At 31.7% G+C, this 17,051-nt stretch overlaps 1 protein-coding gene and 1 non-coding gene across 2 annotated transcripts in view; one reads left to right on the plus strand and one right to left on the minus strand.

The window, feature by feature from the left end:
- Nucleotides 1-17,051, minus strand: part of SEMA3D (semaphorin 3D) — a 167,859-nt gene that overhangs the window by 67,196 nt on the left and 83,612 nt on the right. The window contains exon 4 of the mRNA XM_016130733.2: nt 5,982-6,044. Coding sequence (XP_015986219.2) covers nt 5,982-6,044 — 63 coding nt within the window. The remainder of the gene's footprint in view (nt 1-5,981; nt 6,045-17,051) is intronic.
- On the plus strand, nt 10,680-10,791 carry LOC118610867. Its single transcript, XR_004954129.1, has one exon. It is a non-coding gene; the product is annotated as a U6 spliceosomal RNA (small nuclear RNA).

Genomic DNA, 17,051 nt, shown 5'->3' on the forward strand with positions numbered 1-17,051 from the left:
GAACAATACACAGGGAGAGAAAGACTATGTGTTTGGAATGAGGTGGGATTGACTCACTGCCAGTTATTTCATCATTTTTTTCAAAAGCTCAGTCTTACCAAATAGTCATATAATTTAAGGGTAATTGTTATGGACTGAATATTTTTGTCCTCCCAAAATTCATAAGTTGAAACCCTTACTCCCCAGTGTACTGGTACTAGGAGTGAGATCCTCGTGATGGGACTAAGAAGAGTCTGTAGAGCTTTGTTCTCTCACTCTTTTCATGTGAAGGTACACCAGGAAGATGGGCACCTGCAAGCTAAGAAGAGAATTGTCACCAGGTACCAAATCAGCTGGCATCTTGGCCTTCCCAGACTCCAGAACTGTGAGAAATATGTCTTCTGTATAAGTCACCTAGTTTACAGTATTTTGTTATAGCAGCCCAAGCCAAATAAGACATTAATTTTACAAGAATCTGAACTAAATATTTGTATAAAGAAACAAAACAATTCCCTTTCTAGATTATAAATTGTGAAGTCAGAAATATTAAGGACTCAGAGACATAACATTGTTTAAAAAGGCAAATAAGACCCAGGGTGAAGTTTTATACACATAGAAGATAGAATTTTAGTGATAATAAAGAAAAATCTCTGAATCACACCTAAACCATTTCATATTCTTTAACTTTTCTAGGAGTACATATTAAAATGTAGCCAGCCCATATACTAGTTTCTGACTTGGTGAAATGTTTGTTACCAAGGATTTATTTATAAAATCCCTCTCTTCTCTCAGATTGGGCTGACATGGAATGCAACAATGTATGGATAAATCCTGAACTATCTGACACAGTTTACAAAAAAGCCAGTTTTGCTCAAATTTTTCTATAGTGAATTTGATAAAGGATATAGTTCTCTAAGCAGCCTGGAAGCATTGAAAACATATTGGTTGCCTGGAGGAAAGAAACAGGGATCCTAAAAGACAAAGTTTCTTACTTTAAATTTTTCTGGGGTGGGCATTTCAGCTAACCAGTGATGTGAAGGAAAAACTATAATGATTTCCCTTTTAATTTGTAACTTTTTTTTTTTTTTTTTTTTTTTTGTCTCAAGGATTCTGTGTTGTTTTCTTTTCATGCACAAAGTTTCTAAGTTTTGCTTAAATAGCAGGAGCAATAATTAACTTGATTTAATTCACTTAGCTACTTGCATGGCTGTTACTGGTGGTGTTAATTCTGTGAGGCATGAAGATAACTTTGAGAAGCAGCTTTTATAACTTTCCCTGAAAACTGGCTAATTTGTCAGCTATTGCCCACAATGACAAGGGTTGTTCCATATGACCAAACAATTCAATTCAGTGAAATATACTCAACTTTGGAAAAGCATTGAATTTCTTCTTCCTTCTCTTATTCCTCTTACCTACTCCCTTTCCCACCTTCTCCCACCCACACAGAAAGAGTAAGGGTGAGAAGAAGGGAGCGAGGGAAGGAGGGAGAGAAAAAGAAAATAAAAACAAATATCGATTTTTAAAAATTCTCTCAGGTACATTATTTGTTTCAATATTTTACTTTTCACACACATCCTTATATGTATGTATAACTAGCTAAATAAAACAAATATAGAACTGATTAGTTGTTGGAGAAAAGACAAGTATCTATTAGTCCATGAATTAACACTTGGAATTTTATCTTCTCCCTAGTTATCTGGAAAAATATTAGCGAAACAGAAGTACTTGTAATTCTCTGAACTTACATATAAGCCAATTAAATCCAATTCAGCATTATATGTATTTCTGATACAAATTTCTGACTTATAAATGCTAATTTTAATTTAATTTAGTCTATTTACATGGAAAAACACTCATTTATTAGGAATTTAGTCTGTTTTTATTTTTAGTATATATTTCAGAATATTGCGATCATAAAATATTTTTGATCATACATCACATGCGTATCATTGTGCGATATGTTAGGATTGCCTAACAGACCTCAGATTTCAGTTTTGCAGAAATATCTATTTAGGTCTTATAGTGCTGAAAATATTTTAACACTTCAAAACAAATACATGAAAATCCAAATATCACATTTCTCTCATAAAAATGGATGATATAACTATGGAAAGTTCTACAGAGCTAAACCCAGTTGTAGTAGAGGGCAAAAGAAAATATTTTAAAGAAAAAAATTGAGAGATTGCTTATTTAAATATCTTAAAGTATATGTCAAATAGAATAACTGGGAAAGAATGTTTTTTCCGTGAGTAGATCACAAAGTAATAACATACTTTATGTTATCTATATATATATATAATTATATATGATATATAAATCTTGAAAATCTGTAAACAATAAGGAAAAGGAACACATTAAATTTAAAAATGAACAAATTGTAAGGATACACCATTCCAAAAAATAAATCCTAACTTTACAACTACATAAAATATTTAGTTAGAAGAGTAATGAAAATCTTTCCAAGCAGAAACAACAAAAATAATTTTATTTTTGTTGGCAAACATTTAATATATTTATTTTACTTATTTATGTTTTAGTATTATATATTAACTATATGTTGTATCTGATGTTAGCAAGGTTATAGGGAAATGTAACCTCTCAAGAGCATCACTGCTGGTTAAAGCAAAAGAGGCATAAACTTTCTGGAGCATCATTTTGCAATGTGTGTGTGTGTGTGTGTGTGTATATATATATGTATATATATATATATATATATAAAATTATATCCTTTGACCAGTAATACTACTCAATAGTCAAAGATGTTCACAGTATTTATATATAAGGTTTTTCATGTGCAGCATCATTTACAATAGTAAAAACTGGATTTATACCAAACTCCTAACAATAGGGGATTGATGAAATAATATATAGAGGAATGTGGTGTAGCTATTAAAAGTAGTGTTATAGAAAGGAATTTAATGACATGGGAAAATGCTCATGGCAGTCTGTGAAGTGGATAAAAAAGTGTTTTGAAGGACTATGTATACAATGATTTCATTCTGAAAAACAGTAAATAGATAAGATAGAAGAATAAACATCGAAATGTCACCAGCTATCTCTGGGTAATGTTTATGGAGGAGAAAATATTTAAAGATGATTTCTATATAGTTTGCGAATTTTCTACAATGAACACTTTGTTTTCTTTTTAGACATTCTAAATAAAAAAGAAAAAAGTGTAATCACTGAACTTTAGAGAAGCAAGATCCTTTAATTCTATGAAATGTCTCTAGTGACAGGTTGTGCACCTCCGTGGTTAAGCTGACAAAGTCTCCACACCCTGTGTGTTCTTCTGCTTTGAGTGACCTGTTTACCCTGCTCTTTATAGTCAGAACTAAAGACATTTCTTTGGTGACTTTCTTTGGAAAAATATTCTAAGCAGAACCAAAAAGTATCCAAATAGCTTCCTGTCATCTCTTTCTTGCCTTAGATTAAACTAAGCACTGTGTTCAAGAAAGAGAAATAGTTCTCTTTTGTTTCCTCATCTTCTACTCCCTCCCCACCCTAATTAGCTAACTTTCATTATGGTAAATAATTCACTATTTTTCAGTTATATAGTACCTTTGTGTAAAGGGACAGTCTTTCCAAACACTTGTTAATCCTAAACACACTCCTGGGAAGTAAGTAAAGATTACTAGAGAGAAGGGAAAAGAGAGGGTGATGCCAAGGGTAGTAAAAGATGTCAATAAAATCGCACACTTGTCTCGGTTTTCTGTTGGCCAGAATTTTGCAGTGCTGAATAATGAGGATCTATATCATGGTGACATTGAAGAGAAAAATGCTTTGAGGAATACAGATTTCAGGCCTTATGTGTAAAGTTCAGACCTTTGTGTGTAGATTATAGTGTTGTGTAAGAGAACAGATTGTGGGGACAAAACTTCTGGACTCAATTCCTAGCTTCACTATTTACTAGATATGTGATACTGGACAAGTCATTTAATTTTCCTGGCCTCAGTCTTCTCATCTGGCAAATAAGAAATTATAATAAACTCTATTATATAGTATTATTGTAAAGATTAAAGGAGGTTATAAGTATAAAACATTAAAAATAGTTCCTGGAACATGGTTAATTGCTATAAAAGTGTAAGCTATTCTCAGTAACTCTAAAATATAATATTATCTTAAAGGGACAAATTAGAAAGGAGACAAAGACTTGTATTATCTCTACATGATTCAGTATCAGACATTACAGAATTCAGTAAAAAGAGAAAAGTTCCTCAAATCTCTAATCCTAGTTTAGCGGTAGGTGTTCTGTTTGGGGTTTTTACTAGCTCCCAAGTACAATTGAATTGGAAGAACAGATTCCATTTACTGGGTCCTACATGCTCTAGGATGTCACCTCCAGAAAGGTTGATTGCCCTTTCATTTAACTTAATAATTGGGGCAACTGAGTTACTAAATAACTAGAATTAGTAAACTTACTGAAATGGGAACACTGTCACAATTAAAATCTTCGGTGACTGACCTTGAGCGTTTATCCTTCAACTTCCATTTCTAGTAAAATAAATGTAAAATGTTTTTCCTGCTGCATTTGAGGTTAACACTCCCCAGATATATTTCTGCTAACATAAATGTGCCTGAAAAGATCACACTTAACACTAACTGAATACAAAATCGGGTATAATCAAAAGTTTCTTTGCTTTCATTACTTTGTTTTACAGTACTTGTTACATATAAGTCATCATTTGAGTAATGTATGTATCCTTCATTAGATTGAAAGCTCAGTTAAAGTAGATACTATATCAGTTTCATACCCATATTTATGCACATATTTAGGCTTTTAATAAATATTAGGTGAATAAGTGACTGATCAAATGCATGAACAAACCTGCTGTCTTAGATTCTTAGTCTTTTAACCTTCCCCTAATTCGTTAAACATCATGTATCCTGTTTTTTAAAAAAAATTTTTTACATTAATCAAGTGAGAATTACTAAATCTAATTATTCTTTCATAAACACATGCTATTTGTTGTTATTAAATATCAAAACATTTCTCTGCTTAGTACTCCTGGATTATTGTGGTTAGAGGAAACATTAGAGGATGTTGCAAAAGAAGCCTTAATAAGTCTATGTTTCTGCCCAAAGTTAGAATCTCTTATCGTCTTGAGTTACATTCAGGAAGTGATTTATTTGGGGGGGAAAAAAGGCACCATTCTCCCTATCACCACAGTGCAAGAAGTCAGGGCAGAACACAGAGCATCTGGCCTGAATCAGAGGACTCAGAAGAGAAGAGGCAGTCAGAGCCACAGCATTCCACATTCATCATTGGAAATAAAATAGGCAACACAATTTTGGAGAGCATGCAGGACAACTTGTACAATGCAAAAACAATGCAGACAAAACACCCCAATGATGATTAGGTTACCCACACCTAATTAAGGATTTTCTCTGGTCCTTCAGGCAGCTTAAAATAGAAATTAAAATTAGGATCCCACTATCTCTTATTAGTTATTTCATATAATTATGCTTAAGTAAATTTTAGAGTAAATTATTTCTAGTTCTTATTCCCGAATGTGTGTAATTCATTTACAACCAATCCTTCTTAATAGCTTTGTAATGTCAACTTTTGAAAGAATCCTTCAGAGATGTTATAAGTTTAATTTTGACCCAAATTAAATTAAATACCATTTGTATCTTTGTAATGCTAAAACAACTACAATTTTGTGTACATTTTCATGTATGCAAATAAAAAAGACAATAATAGAAATACAATAGTTTCTAGTTTATTTTTGAATATTTTAAATATATTTCTGAAATGTGTTTGTGAAAAAAATAATATCCATAATTAACATTATACAAAATGTAGTAACTCTAAATTTTTTAGAATAACAGCATTCTTTTTGCCAGAGTAGAAATATTTTGTATTATAGTGTTCACACAGAATAAGTTAATGTAGTCTTTAAAATAATACATTAATGCCATTAATTCAATAAAACCCAATATAAATACTTACTATTATATCAGTACCAGTTTAACAAAGATATTTTTAAGAGTCCCATACTTACATTGGCATCTTTCCCAGCTAATTTACATAATTCCACCCGTTCTTTTGCAGCAGGCCAATAAATCTGTAAAACATTTTAAGGTGTGTTAGAATCTGAATATCTAAGACATCTTCCAATTCTAATTAGGAAAGTGAGTACGTGAAATCAAAGAGTGGATCTCAAGCCAAGAGTATGTTAAGTAAGATTTAAGAATTTCGAGATTTAAATATCTTCCAAAGTTACCCTAAAAATTTTTCTAAGAGAAAACTATACTGAACCATTAATTTTTAATTGTTAATCTTCATATGTTTAAATGCATTTAATAATAGGTAAACTAAGTTGAGAAAGCCAAATGTTCTTATGTTGATGTCAATAAAGTTTCAGATTAGCATTTACTTAAGCAAGAGATTCTATTTTTACCCTGTTTTTTTCTGTGTTTACTTAGAGTGGTAATGCATTATAAACATATGCAATGAAGTGTAGCAAATAGCTCTCTGTCACAAGTGTAAATTATCACTCCAACTCAAAGACCAATGTGAATTTTTTGACAATATTTAACACATGTGGAGCTCAGATGCATCTGTCACTTAATCATTTTCTATGCATTATCTTATTTAAATCTCACAATGACCCTATGAGATAGCTGTACTTACTTTCCCCATTTTCGAGTCAGAAAACTTATTCATATAGCCATTAAATAATATGCCAAGGGCTACAAATTTAGTTCACAGCTGAAGCAAAATGAGAGTCAATGTTTGTCTCGTGGGATTCAGGGGGGGTAGGTAGGAGGGGTCTCAACCACCATACAATAAACAATATTTGGGCAAATAATTAAGAACAAGGGTAGCAGACTCCTTGGTTGGTAGCTTTTAAAGCTTTAACAGTTTTTAATTTGTCACAAAGTTTCCATTAGGGTTTTTTGTTTGTTTGTTTTTAACAAACTAATAATTCTGTATGGAAGTTTTTGCAAAATAAGGTTCAAACAGTTACATTTCTCCATTAGCTTACAGAAAGAAATGTTCTCTGTTAAGCTATAGGCAAGAAGAAACAAGAAAAGCAAGCTCTGAGTTGCTTATAATCTTCCAAGAGTTCCCAACAAACTTTTATAATGTTTCTCACCAATGTTAACAGAAAATGTTTTAATAGGTGAGGAGAAGGAAAATATCCTGAGGGAATACATTGAAAAAGACTTGTTAAACCTGGAATTAACAAATGATTTAGAAGTCACTAATGTTTATATGATATTATCTTCACAGCGAAATTTTAGGGTTTTATGTCTGAATAAAGAACAAAGACTGGCACTCAAACTCTCTTAATAGACAAATACAATGAAATTATTGAGATCTTTAAATGAAGTAAGGTTGTTCGTTTAGAGTAGTGTTTAAGAATTTACAATCCAAAGGTGTAAATAAGCAGGGTTGTTGAGCCAGCAGTAGGCTCAAATGATGAGCTAAACTTTATGTGGTTCAAAATTAGGACCTAAAGATTCTATTTATTCAAACATGGTTTTAAATCACTGCAATTATACTTTCACATACAATTTTAAATTGTAGACAGCAGTAAAATATGAATGCGCTACAATGAAAAGCATACAATTCATTATTGTTAAGCATATTCACTTTGTGCAACCAATCTCCAGAATTCTTTAATTTTGCAAAACTGCAACTCTATACTTGTTGATTCTTGAATATTATAGTGATTTTTGAAAAAGACAACTTCGTATCATTGGAATGAAATTAAATAGTACATAGACTGCATGTCCATGACCTGTCAATTGGTTTAAACTTGAGCTCTTTTTTCCTTGGTCTCTAATCTAGATTAATATTTCTTTGAGTCCTTTCAATATGTCACATTCTGTTCTTTTCTGTTTTTAGTGTGGTCAGATTCAAGAAATAAATTTAAAACAAATACTTATAGATTTGTTCAAACCTGAATATCTTTTTGGTATTAATTGTATAGAAAAAAGAAAGAAAGAAAGAAAGAAAGAACACTTTCATATAAGTAAATGAGACTTAAAAAAGATAAATGTCGTCATAGCATTCTATTTTTTACCTTAAACTAGTGTATTATGTGATTGAGTTAAAGTAAATTGTGAGATAAGTGATGTTTCTAAAATTTATTGTGTATATATATATATATATATATATATATATATATATATATATATATATATATATATATATGGGCTTCAAAAACGAGGAAGTTATTTAAAAAATGACAAAATGTGAAGCAATCTTTATATTACTTTTAAAATCTAAATAAAAGTTCTAAAGTTAGCACAGAGTCATTGCTGTTCATTAATCATTTGTTCTTTAGGCACATATTATGAACGGCCTTCTGTATGTCCGGCAAGGTGTGGCATTGATGCGTTAAGATTTGAGTCAGGAAGACAGCTCCATAAATAAATAGAGAAACTGTATTTCCACAGAAGATACAAAGTAAGAAGAGAGCATTGAAGATGAAGCCACCATGCTCATGGAACACTGAGGAACAGCAAGCAGTAAATGAAGTCTTTTCCAGTCCCAACTTCTGAGCCATTGTTTTAGATTACTTGCTCTTAATAGTTTCAAATCTAACATATTAGCTTAGTTTAAATAGCTTCAATTCTATTTTTTTAAGGACTTGACAATAAAATAGTAATCGTAGATTTTTTTCTCTTTGAAAAAGAATACAAATCTCTAAAATATTTTTTAATGGTTTTGTTGGACATTTTCAATGATTGATTCTAAGTCATGAAATTGTACATTCGATAGTGTCATCCTAGTTAATGAAGCAATAAAACTAAAATTATGAGCTTCAGAGAATCAGGATTTGAAAAATGAGTAAATATTATATAAAGAGAATGAATTGGATTCCAGAAACCAATTTTGGTAAATCTATTTTCTGTTTATAAAGCAGACTTTTAAAATCCTCAATCCTATAAATTTGAGACCTTGTTAAAAATATAAATTATCCTTGGATCATTATAATTATTGCACAGGAATACTAAGATAGTATCGTGAAGATAATTTTACTTAAGGTAACATTCAAGACTTAAAAATAAAGATTAGTTGGAATTACATATTGGCTTCTTTTGACACAATGCTGTCAAGAATCTAGAAATCACAAATAGAATTACCTTAAAAATCACAACCTAGGAGATATCTGATTGTTTTCCAGACTCTAAACATTTATTTAAAAAAGAAAACTCATTGTAGTTGTGCCAATATCATTTTAATTATGATTTATGGTGAAATTTTCTTTTACTTACCACCTAGTCATTAGAATAAAGGGTTTATTTGTTTAAACATTCCTTTTGATTCTTTGTTAGTAAAGGATGTAAAGGAACAGAATTTTCCTTGATTTAATCTAAAAGCAAAAGAAAGTAAAACAAAAAAATAATAGTAATAGCAAGCCATACTTTCATATTTACAAAGAGTTTGTAGAAATATACTTAAATTTTGTTCTTCAATCATTTGAAGTGATTATATGTGACATGTCTCTATATCTCTACTACTTCCATATTCTTCTATTCATGTGTGTATCTGTGTGTGAGTTTGTGTGGGTGTGTGCATGTGTGTACATGGTTATAGAGGGGGGAAACAGTAATAGAGAGAGAAATAGAGACAGGGACACACAGGTACATAGAGGAAGATACAGAGATGTTAATTCTGATTGGGCGTAAAATAACATATTTCATACACAGCCTCAAATTTCAGCATGGTTTACACAAAAGTCCAAGGAATATCTAAAATCCAGTCAACGCACTTTGAGTTTGCCTCATTCCCAGACAGAAATCACCTCACACTTAAAAATACAATGTCCGCAATATCTGTAAGAAGCTTTCTTGATCATTAGGTAATGTGAACAGTTTTGAGGCAGTAATTATCAATATCATCATTCTGAATTCATCAGCAATAAAATTGCATATCCATTTTCTTGCACTTTAGTGTCTTGCATATGCAGTATCATGCCATATTAATAGTGACATTAGGCAAAACAAGACACACACACCCTCTTTCTAAAAACTGATGCAGCTGCACCACTCCCTTAGACACTTACCCATAGATACTTTTCTTTCACTTATCAAAGAAAGACATACCATAATTGGAGATGCCGCTTGCATAACTGCCATATTTTAATTGTCCTGACATATTTCTCCAGAACACTGGTTCTTAACTAACATATGCTGTATGAGATACAGGTTTTAAAGCTATCATTTTTGTGAGGATTAGTTGTTGGGACCTTGGAGTTTAGATACCAAGGATCTCAAACACGTAGAAAGCTAACTGCTGCTCTCTCCTCCCACATGAAGTACAACATCAGAGATCAAACAGATTTCTGTGGATCCAGATAAGCCCAAGAATCCCTCTCAATATAATTATCCAGGGTGTAACCACTAATTTTACCACTACTAAATACTTAAGGGGTTGCAAATTGGTTTTGATGCGAGTGCTAGTCAAGTTGATAACAAAAAACTACTGTGAGAAACAAAAGTAAATAAATTTATAAGATTTCTCCATTTGTAAGTGATAATTTATGGGGTTAGTGTTTTAAAACAAGTATGTCTGATAAGTAGGTCCCTATATTCTATATTTTACTGACTTAACCATGTTAGTATGTTTGTGTTCATAATATTTCAAAATATTTCGCAATAAAAATTTATTATCTCAGAAGGATCGATTTTTGCATGTTATACTTGGAAGAAACAAATATTAACCTCTAAAATATATATGTATAGTGTTCTCTTCAGCAGCACATATACTAAAATTGGAACCATACCAAAAAAAAAACCAATAGAATGGCCCTTGAGCAAAGATGACACACATTCATAAAGAATTCCATAGTTTTTAAAAAAGAATAAGAGTAAAAATATGTATATATATTTTTTCTTTTAGAGTTATAGAACATATATTACCAGCATAAAAAGAGATAATTCTAATGAAAATTATTTTTGCCACTTTACATATATTCATTTGTTATAATTATATTTTAAACAGATTTTTGCAGAAGAGAATAAATATTAATTTTCTAATGAAAATATAGAGGGAGCTGCATGCATTTAAAAATACAATCTTTAATCTAGTTATCTTCTGTTGATTTTATTTGCTTATCTTTATCCAAAATTCAAAATATTTTTTTTTTAGTTTATTGAAACATTTTTATATCACTTCACATACAAACAGGCAGGAGGAACTCACAAGTAAAATACTGCAATGTCCCTACCAATTATTTTCATTCATAATTTATATAATTAATTAACAGTTATCGTTTGGTAAGTTGAAGATGTCTGGCAATTTATTTTTAATTATTTAATTTTAGTCAAGTTACAGAAACATTCAAATAGTGATAAGGCCTTAAAACAACATCCTAAGGAAATTCTAATTATATCTGCTCCTTGTTTCATCTTTGGAGAAGCAATTTAACGGATTCAAGTCAGCAAGTGCAAGGTCAGTCAAATCCCTTTGGCCTAATTCAGAGATGCCAAAATAACTGAATGGAAGTTACAACTTGTTCATAAAACCTAATTAAAGATAAAAATTCAGAGCTCTAAAAATACAAGTCACTATCTCTATCAAAGAATAGAATTCAAGTTTTTGAATGGCTGCAAAGAAGTTGGAAAGACATTGCCCTAAATGCCACATGGTACAAGCATTTGAACAACCAAGGGAGCAGTGACTACTCTGGGTTCCACGGACAGAGAGAGGCAGGTGATCTGAGCTCAAAGAGTAAAGTACTGAAAAATAAGGACAAAGGCACCAAAGGACATGTTTGCATAATAAAATTGGCTGGGATAGAAATTGTGACAGATGGGAAGTTAAATTCTTAAGTTTGGGGTCTAATCTGCCTTTCTTTTTGCAAGTAAATTTGTTTCAGGATCTTTTCCTAAGAGTAAAGAAAAAAATGACATACAGTGGAATTAGAGGGTGTGAATCGAGGTGCTAACATAACATTTGTTAATGTTGAGCTTTCAAATATTATCTCAGTTTTAGTCTCAGAATGAGCTTATTCTGCCTAGAATATATCTGGCCTTCTCCGGATAGTCTTATAAGTAAGTGTCCATGTTTCTATCACTGCCCCAGAAAAGTCTTCTCTGAAGCCAAATCTAAAAGTAGTTTTCCAAAAATGTCACATTTTTAAAAATAACACTTTAAATAAGTGATATTTTCTTATTTGTTTCCTTTTTCCTTCTCCATCACACCACCCTCCTCCAATTTAAAGATATTCTCTGCTATATCCCCAGCATCTAGAAAAGTGCTAGGAACATAGTAGGGGGTCAATAAATATGTATCATAAGAAAGTGAGAGACATGTTATTGAATCATAAAAATTAAAAGAAATTTTTAGAAATCCACAAATGGATTAGTATTTGTGAACTTGTAGTGTAATTATGCTCGTGTCTAGATTTCAAAATTTTGTACAGAACACAGATTGCAGTGTCCATTATCTTGTTAAAGTAGTATATGACTCATTAAAGTTTAGTGGCCACTGTTCTTGAGTGACAAGGGACATTGCTTCTTCTTCCTACCCTCTTTAGCACCTGGTACATATCACATAAATAATAAGCACTGAGTAATTATTACAAAGTGATCTGCAGAGTGTCCCTTAAAATGGAGATAGAGAAAGAGTTCCTGTCAGAGTTCTGGCGGGAGTGTGAGCAGTCTGACAACATCCTGACAGTCCGTTACAGTGACCAGATGGGACCTGCACATCAGCACCCGGGCTGGGGAGCCAGCACATCCATGAACGAGGTGATTGTTTTACCTCTGTGATTACTAGACAGCATGTGTTCCACAGGCAGTAGAAACAGATTAATCACCATGAAACTAAGCAGGGTTCCTTACACAAAAAGTTAATTTATTGCGATGTCCACGTGGTTTCTAAGTATTTGTATTTTCTTAATTTCAAGTATTAACTAAGAATAAAAAGGGTAACAATATTATTGTACCAATAACTTAATTTTAAATGAGAAATTATTTATTCTGAGTCTTTCGTCCTAAATAATGGACTTACAGGGTAAAGCATTAGATGAGAAGGCCTTATTCAGCTATGAAGTGAGTTAATGAGCTAGAGTCAGAAGGTCATTCTGATTTATAAAAGCATCTCTGCTTATACTCATATAAAGCAAGCAAGTACAGGATCATGTATGAAAACCCTCTTGTTTTAGACTTTCTTATGGAAACAAAAATAACAAAGTCCTTTTCATGCTACACAAAGAGGGGAGTTTAAATATTCCACTTAAAATTATTATATTTAAAATTATAAACTAATTTAGCTTATTTTCCTAATAAAAGTGCTTAAAAATAGGTACATAGTTTGATGACTTTCAAGTAATCTGACTAATTATTGTAATTAAATACCTAGTGTCCATGTTCAATAAAAAGAAAAATAATATAAAAATTACATTATATTACTAGGTGGAAGAAAAAAATCCATCTCATTTGTAAACGTAGAGTTATTTTATTAATATTCTACTAAAAACAAAAGTCCTCTTAAAGTGTCCTATTTCTAGCTTAAGTATTTCATCTTTAAGTTTATCCAATGTTTCCTTTTAAATAATTTGATTATTTTTTTGATTAAATAACCAACAAAGTAAACTTTTTAAAAACTTAATTTTATAGTTTATTAGTAGTAATATCAGTACAATTGTTTCAAAACCATAAACAATTATATTAACATTAGTAAGAACCAAAATTTTCAGTGTAAGAGAAAAGAGATACAAGTAAAAATACTTTAATGTTTCATTTTTCCCAACTTTACCGAGGTATAATTGATGTTTAACATCGTGTAAGTTTAAGTTGTACACTGAGATGATTTGATACACATATATGTTGTAAAATGATCACCACGATAAAGTTTAGCTAACACACCTATTATCTCACATAATTACCTGTGTGTGATTGTGTGTCTGTGTGTTTGATAATATTTAAGTTGAACTCTCTCAGCAACTTTCAAGTATATAATACAATATCGTTAGCTATAGTCACCATGCTGTACATTAGATCCTTAATCTTACCTTCTCAGAATAAAGTTCTTAAGCAAATATGGGTACTTAAATTTTAGCAAGGTGAAATAAAATTGTCTCAGGTTGTTCTATTAAAATATGAAGTTAAGTAGGCTATATAGTGTATATATTTCTTTAGTGCATTGCTTTCTCATTTTTAAAAGCCACAGGAACCTTCCTTTTTTTCTCCCTCCAGAAACGTATTTACTATATTTCACATTGAAAATAAATGTAAATTACTTTAAACAGAAAAAAGTTTAAGTATTATACTGCCTTTGCCTTCAATACCATAAGGTTAGCTAATTGGCTTTTGTTGGAGCCCAGTTAAAGGTCTTCACTTTTGCTTAGCTATCACAGTAATTCTTTGAGCATTTTATGTGCAATATTTAATTCTGATAAATATCAGTTTCAAGAGAAAATACTTTTATTAATAAAATAAAAAGGAATACAGATGACTAAATATCACCTCAAAATGATAGTAAACTAAAGATAAATTTTGAAGATTATTTAAAAATGGATCAATACACATCCTACACTTTCATATAGATTTTTCTGCTGGAACCCAGCAGAAATACTATTGAAAACCACAGGAAATAATGTAAAATAGCAAATGTTTTGATTGAGGCTATTAATATCCAGAAGTTAAATAATATTAATAAAAATATTAACATTCTCCATTTGGTTAGTCATATAATTCTAGTGCATATACTTCAGGAATGATATACAATGAGCTCACCCATTACATTTGGAGGTACAACAAACATTCTTTTGTGAACTTATGACAAGGTGTCAAAAAAGAAGTTTTAGCTGAGAAAACATTCAAAATGAGGTGCGAGCTCAAGACGCGAAAATTTTCAAAGTAGGTGGCTAAGATTCATTTAGATGATTTCACCGATGTTTAAAGTATAAGATAGTTGGAAACTGGAGATTAGAAAGTTTTTTTTTTTCCTTTCCCTTGAGGGGAATATTTAGTCTGAGACAGTTCTATCATGTGTCCTACAACCCTAAGTGTAAAGAGCAGGTGTCAGGGAGAGGGCTTTCAGGGACCTTGAGAAGCACTTGCTGGTGAACATGCCATTTGTGGGACATTGTGGACTAATGTGTAATGGCTGAGAGAAAGACTGACGAGCTGCAATGAATAGAGAGGACAGGCTCAGTGGCTATACTGGTATCAACCTGCACAGAGCATGTCCATGAAAATGCACATGATGGCTTCTCATGGAACAGATGGGAGCTATGGTCACTCAAAAATGGAATGGCATGAAGTCACCTTAGGTCCTGTTGAAGAGTGTTGAGAAAAACTGCAGAAGTTAACACCTGAAGGAACTGCAATCTGTCACAGGATAAAGAATGAGAATATACCAGTCAGAGGAGAAATACAGTCATGCTAATCCAGAGAACAGTAAGAGGAAGAACTCCAGAAAGACGAAATTCCAAAATCTCACAATAGTGCCTATGGAAAAATGTCACTCAAACATCTGACAAGGCCAGAGAGTTGAGAAGTCCCTCTGACAATGACAGTTGAGTAGAGACTTCTCTAAACCGCTCCATTTTTCACTTCTCTTGATTTGACTCAAGAAGGATCATACACTGTTTTTAATAATCTTAGGAACAAGGACGAGTGCTAGGTAGGGACAAGAGAGAAGAAGCCCCTGAACGTCTCCCTACTCTGAGACCTACCCTTACATGGCATACCCAAGTGGAGACAGGTAGAGGGAACAGAAGTTTGATTTTAAATGAGTTTGAGGATTTTATTACATTAGATTGGACCTTTTAATTGCTAGATAACAATGGTTTGTACCTAAAAGTAACCTCGAAAGCCTTGTGGCCTGCTGGCATTATTGAACATGTCCAGGAGAAAAACTGGTCTCACAAAGTAGATTAAAAGGGAATGCAGGAGGTAAAATAAAGTTGTTTATTATTATAATTTGTGAGTTGACATACCAATTGCTATTAGATTAGTAGGTGAAATAAGTAATAATCATAGTCTCCAAGTAAGTTTATTTCTCATTGGTCTGTCTACTCTTCTGCTTCTATAGCCCACTTGAAAATAAAGAGAGAAGAAAAAAAGAAACAAATGCTTTAATAAAATGGATATAAAAGTAGTGCTTAGTTTAATAAATTATTCCCTTTGTGACCTGTCTGCTTGCATGCTGATTTAGAAACTCACTCTGCCCATGCACAGTTTGAACTGCTTCCAAAATGAGTGATATTTTCAGATGGAAGGGTCCCAACTGTTCATTAACTCAGAAGCTCAACTAACTCAGAAGCTCAACTAACTAACATAACCAAATAGAGAGTACTGGACATTTTTTACATCAACTATGACTCCATTGAAAAAAGAAAGAAAGAAAGAGGGAGAGATTTTCAGCTTGTATATATTACTCCTGAAGTTTACATAGAGAGGACTCTGGATTTTATGTGAATGATTGCTAGAACTACTTAAGGGTGGCTGAGGTGGAAAATGTTCACTTGTAGTCACAGTGACAGCGTGTAGTTTGGAAACATTTTTTCAAAAATCTTAGATCTTTAAACCATATTGTACAAATGGCAAACACTTTCATTATTATGATGTCTACCTGGAATAGGTTTTTAATGTATTGCTTATAAATGAATGATAAATAAATGTAAATGTCTATCTAAAACTGAACACATTTCTCAAGGGTGATTAAAATTATTTTTATATATACTCCTTCTGACTCTAGAGATAGGGTAGTATGTTAAAGTGAGAGCAGGGAAATCTAGTTTTTATTTTTATTTATTTTTTTTAACTTAAACTATAGGAAATATACATATAGAGGGGAGAAATGACTCTAATAAACCTCAAGTTCCAAATGTGAATACAAGCTATTTTTAATAAACCAGTTAATTAAAATGCTTAATTGGGTAATTAACAACAATTCCTAGAATTCTGCTAGGAAATATAATCAATAATGCTTAAGTCATATTTAGTTATTTGATTGTTTAAGATATGTTCTTTGTATATTAAATATTTAATAGATAGTTGCTAGATACTAATAATAAAATCACGATGTAGTCTTTGATTCTTTGAGTCAAATTGTAATCCTACTCCCTGCCGAGAATGTCACTAGCCAACAACAGTTACAG

This window comes from Rousettus aegyptiacus, unplaced genomic scaffold, assembly GCF_014176215.1.
Source record: "Rousettus aegyptiacus isolate mRouAeg1 unplaced genomic scaffold, mRouAeg1.p scaffold_m13_p_13, whole genome shotgun sequence".
Classification (NCBI taxonomy): Eukaryota; Metazoa; Chordata; class Mammalia; order Chiroptera; family Pteropodidae; genus Rousettus; species Rousettus aegyptiacus.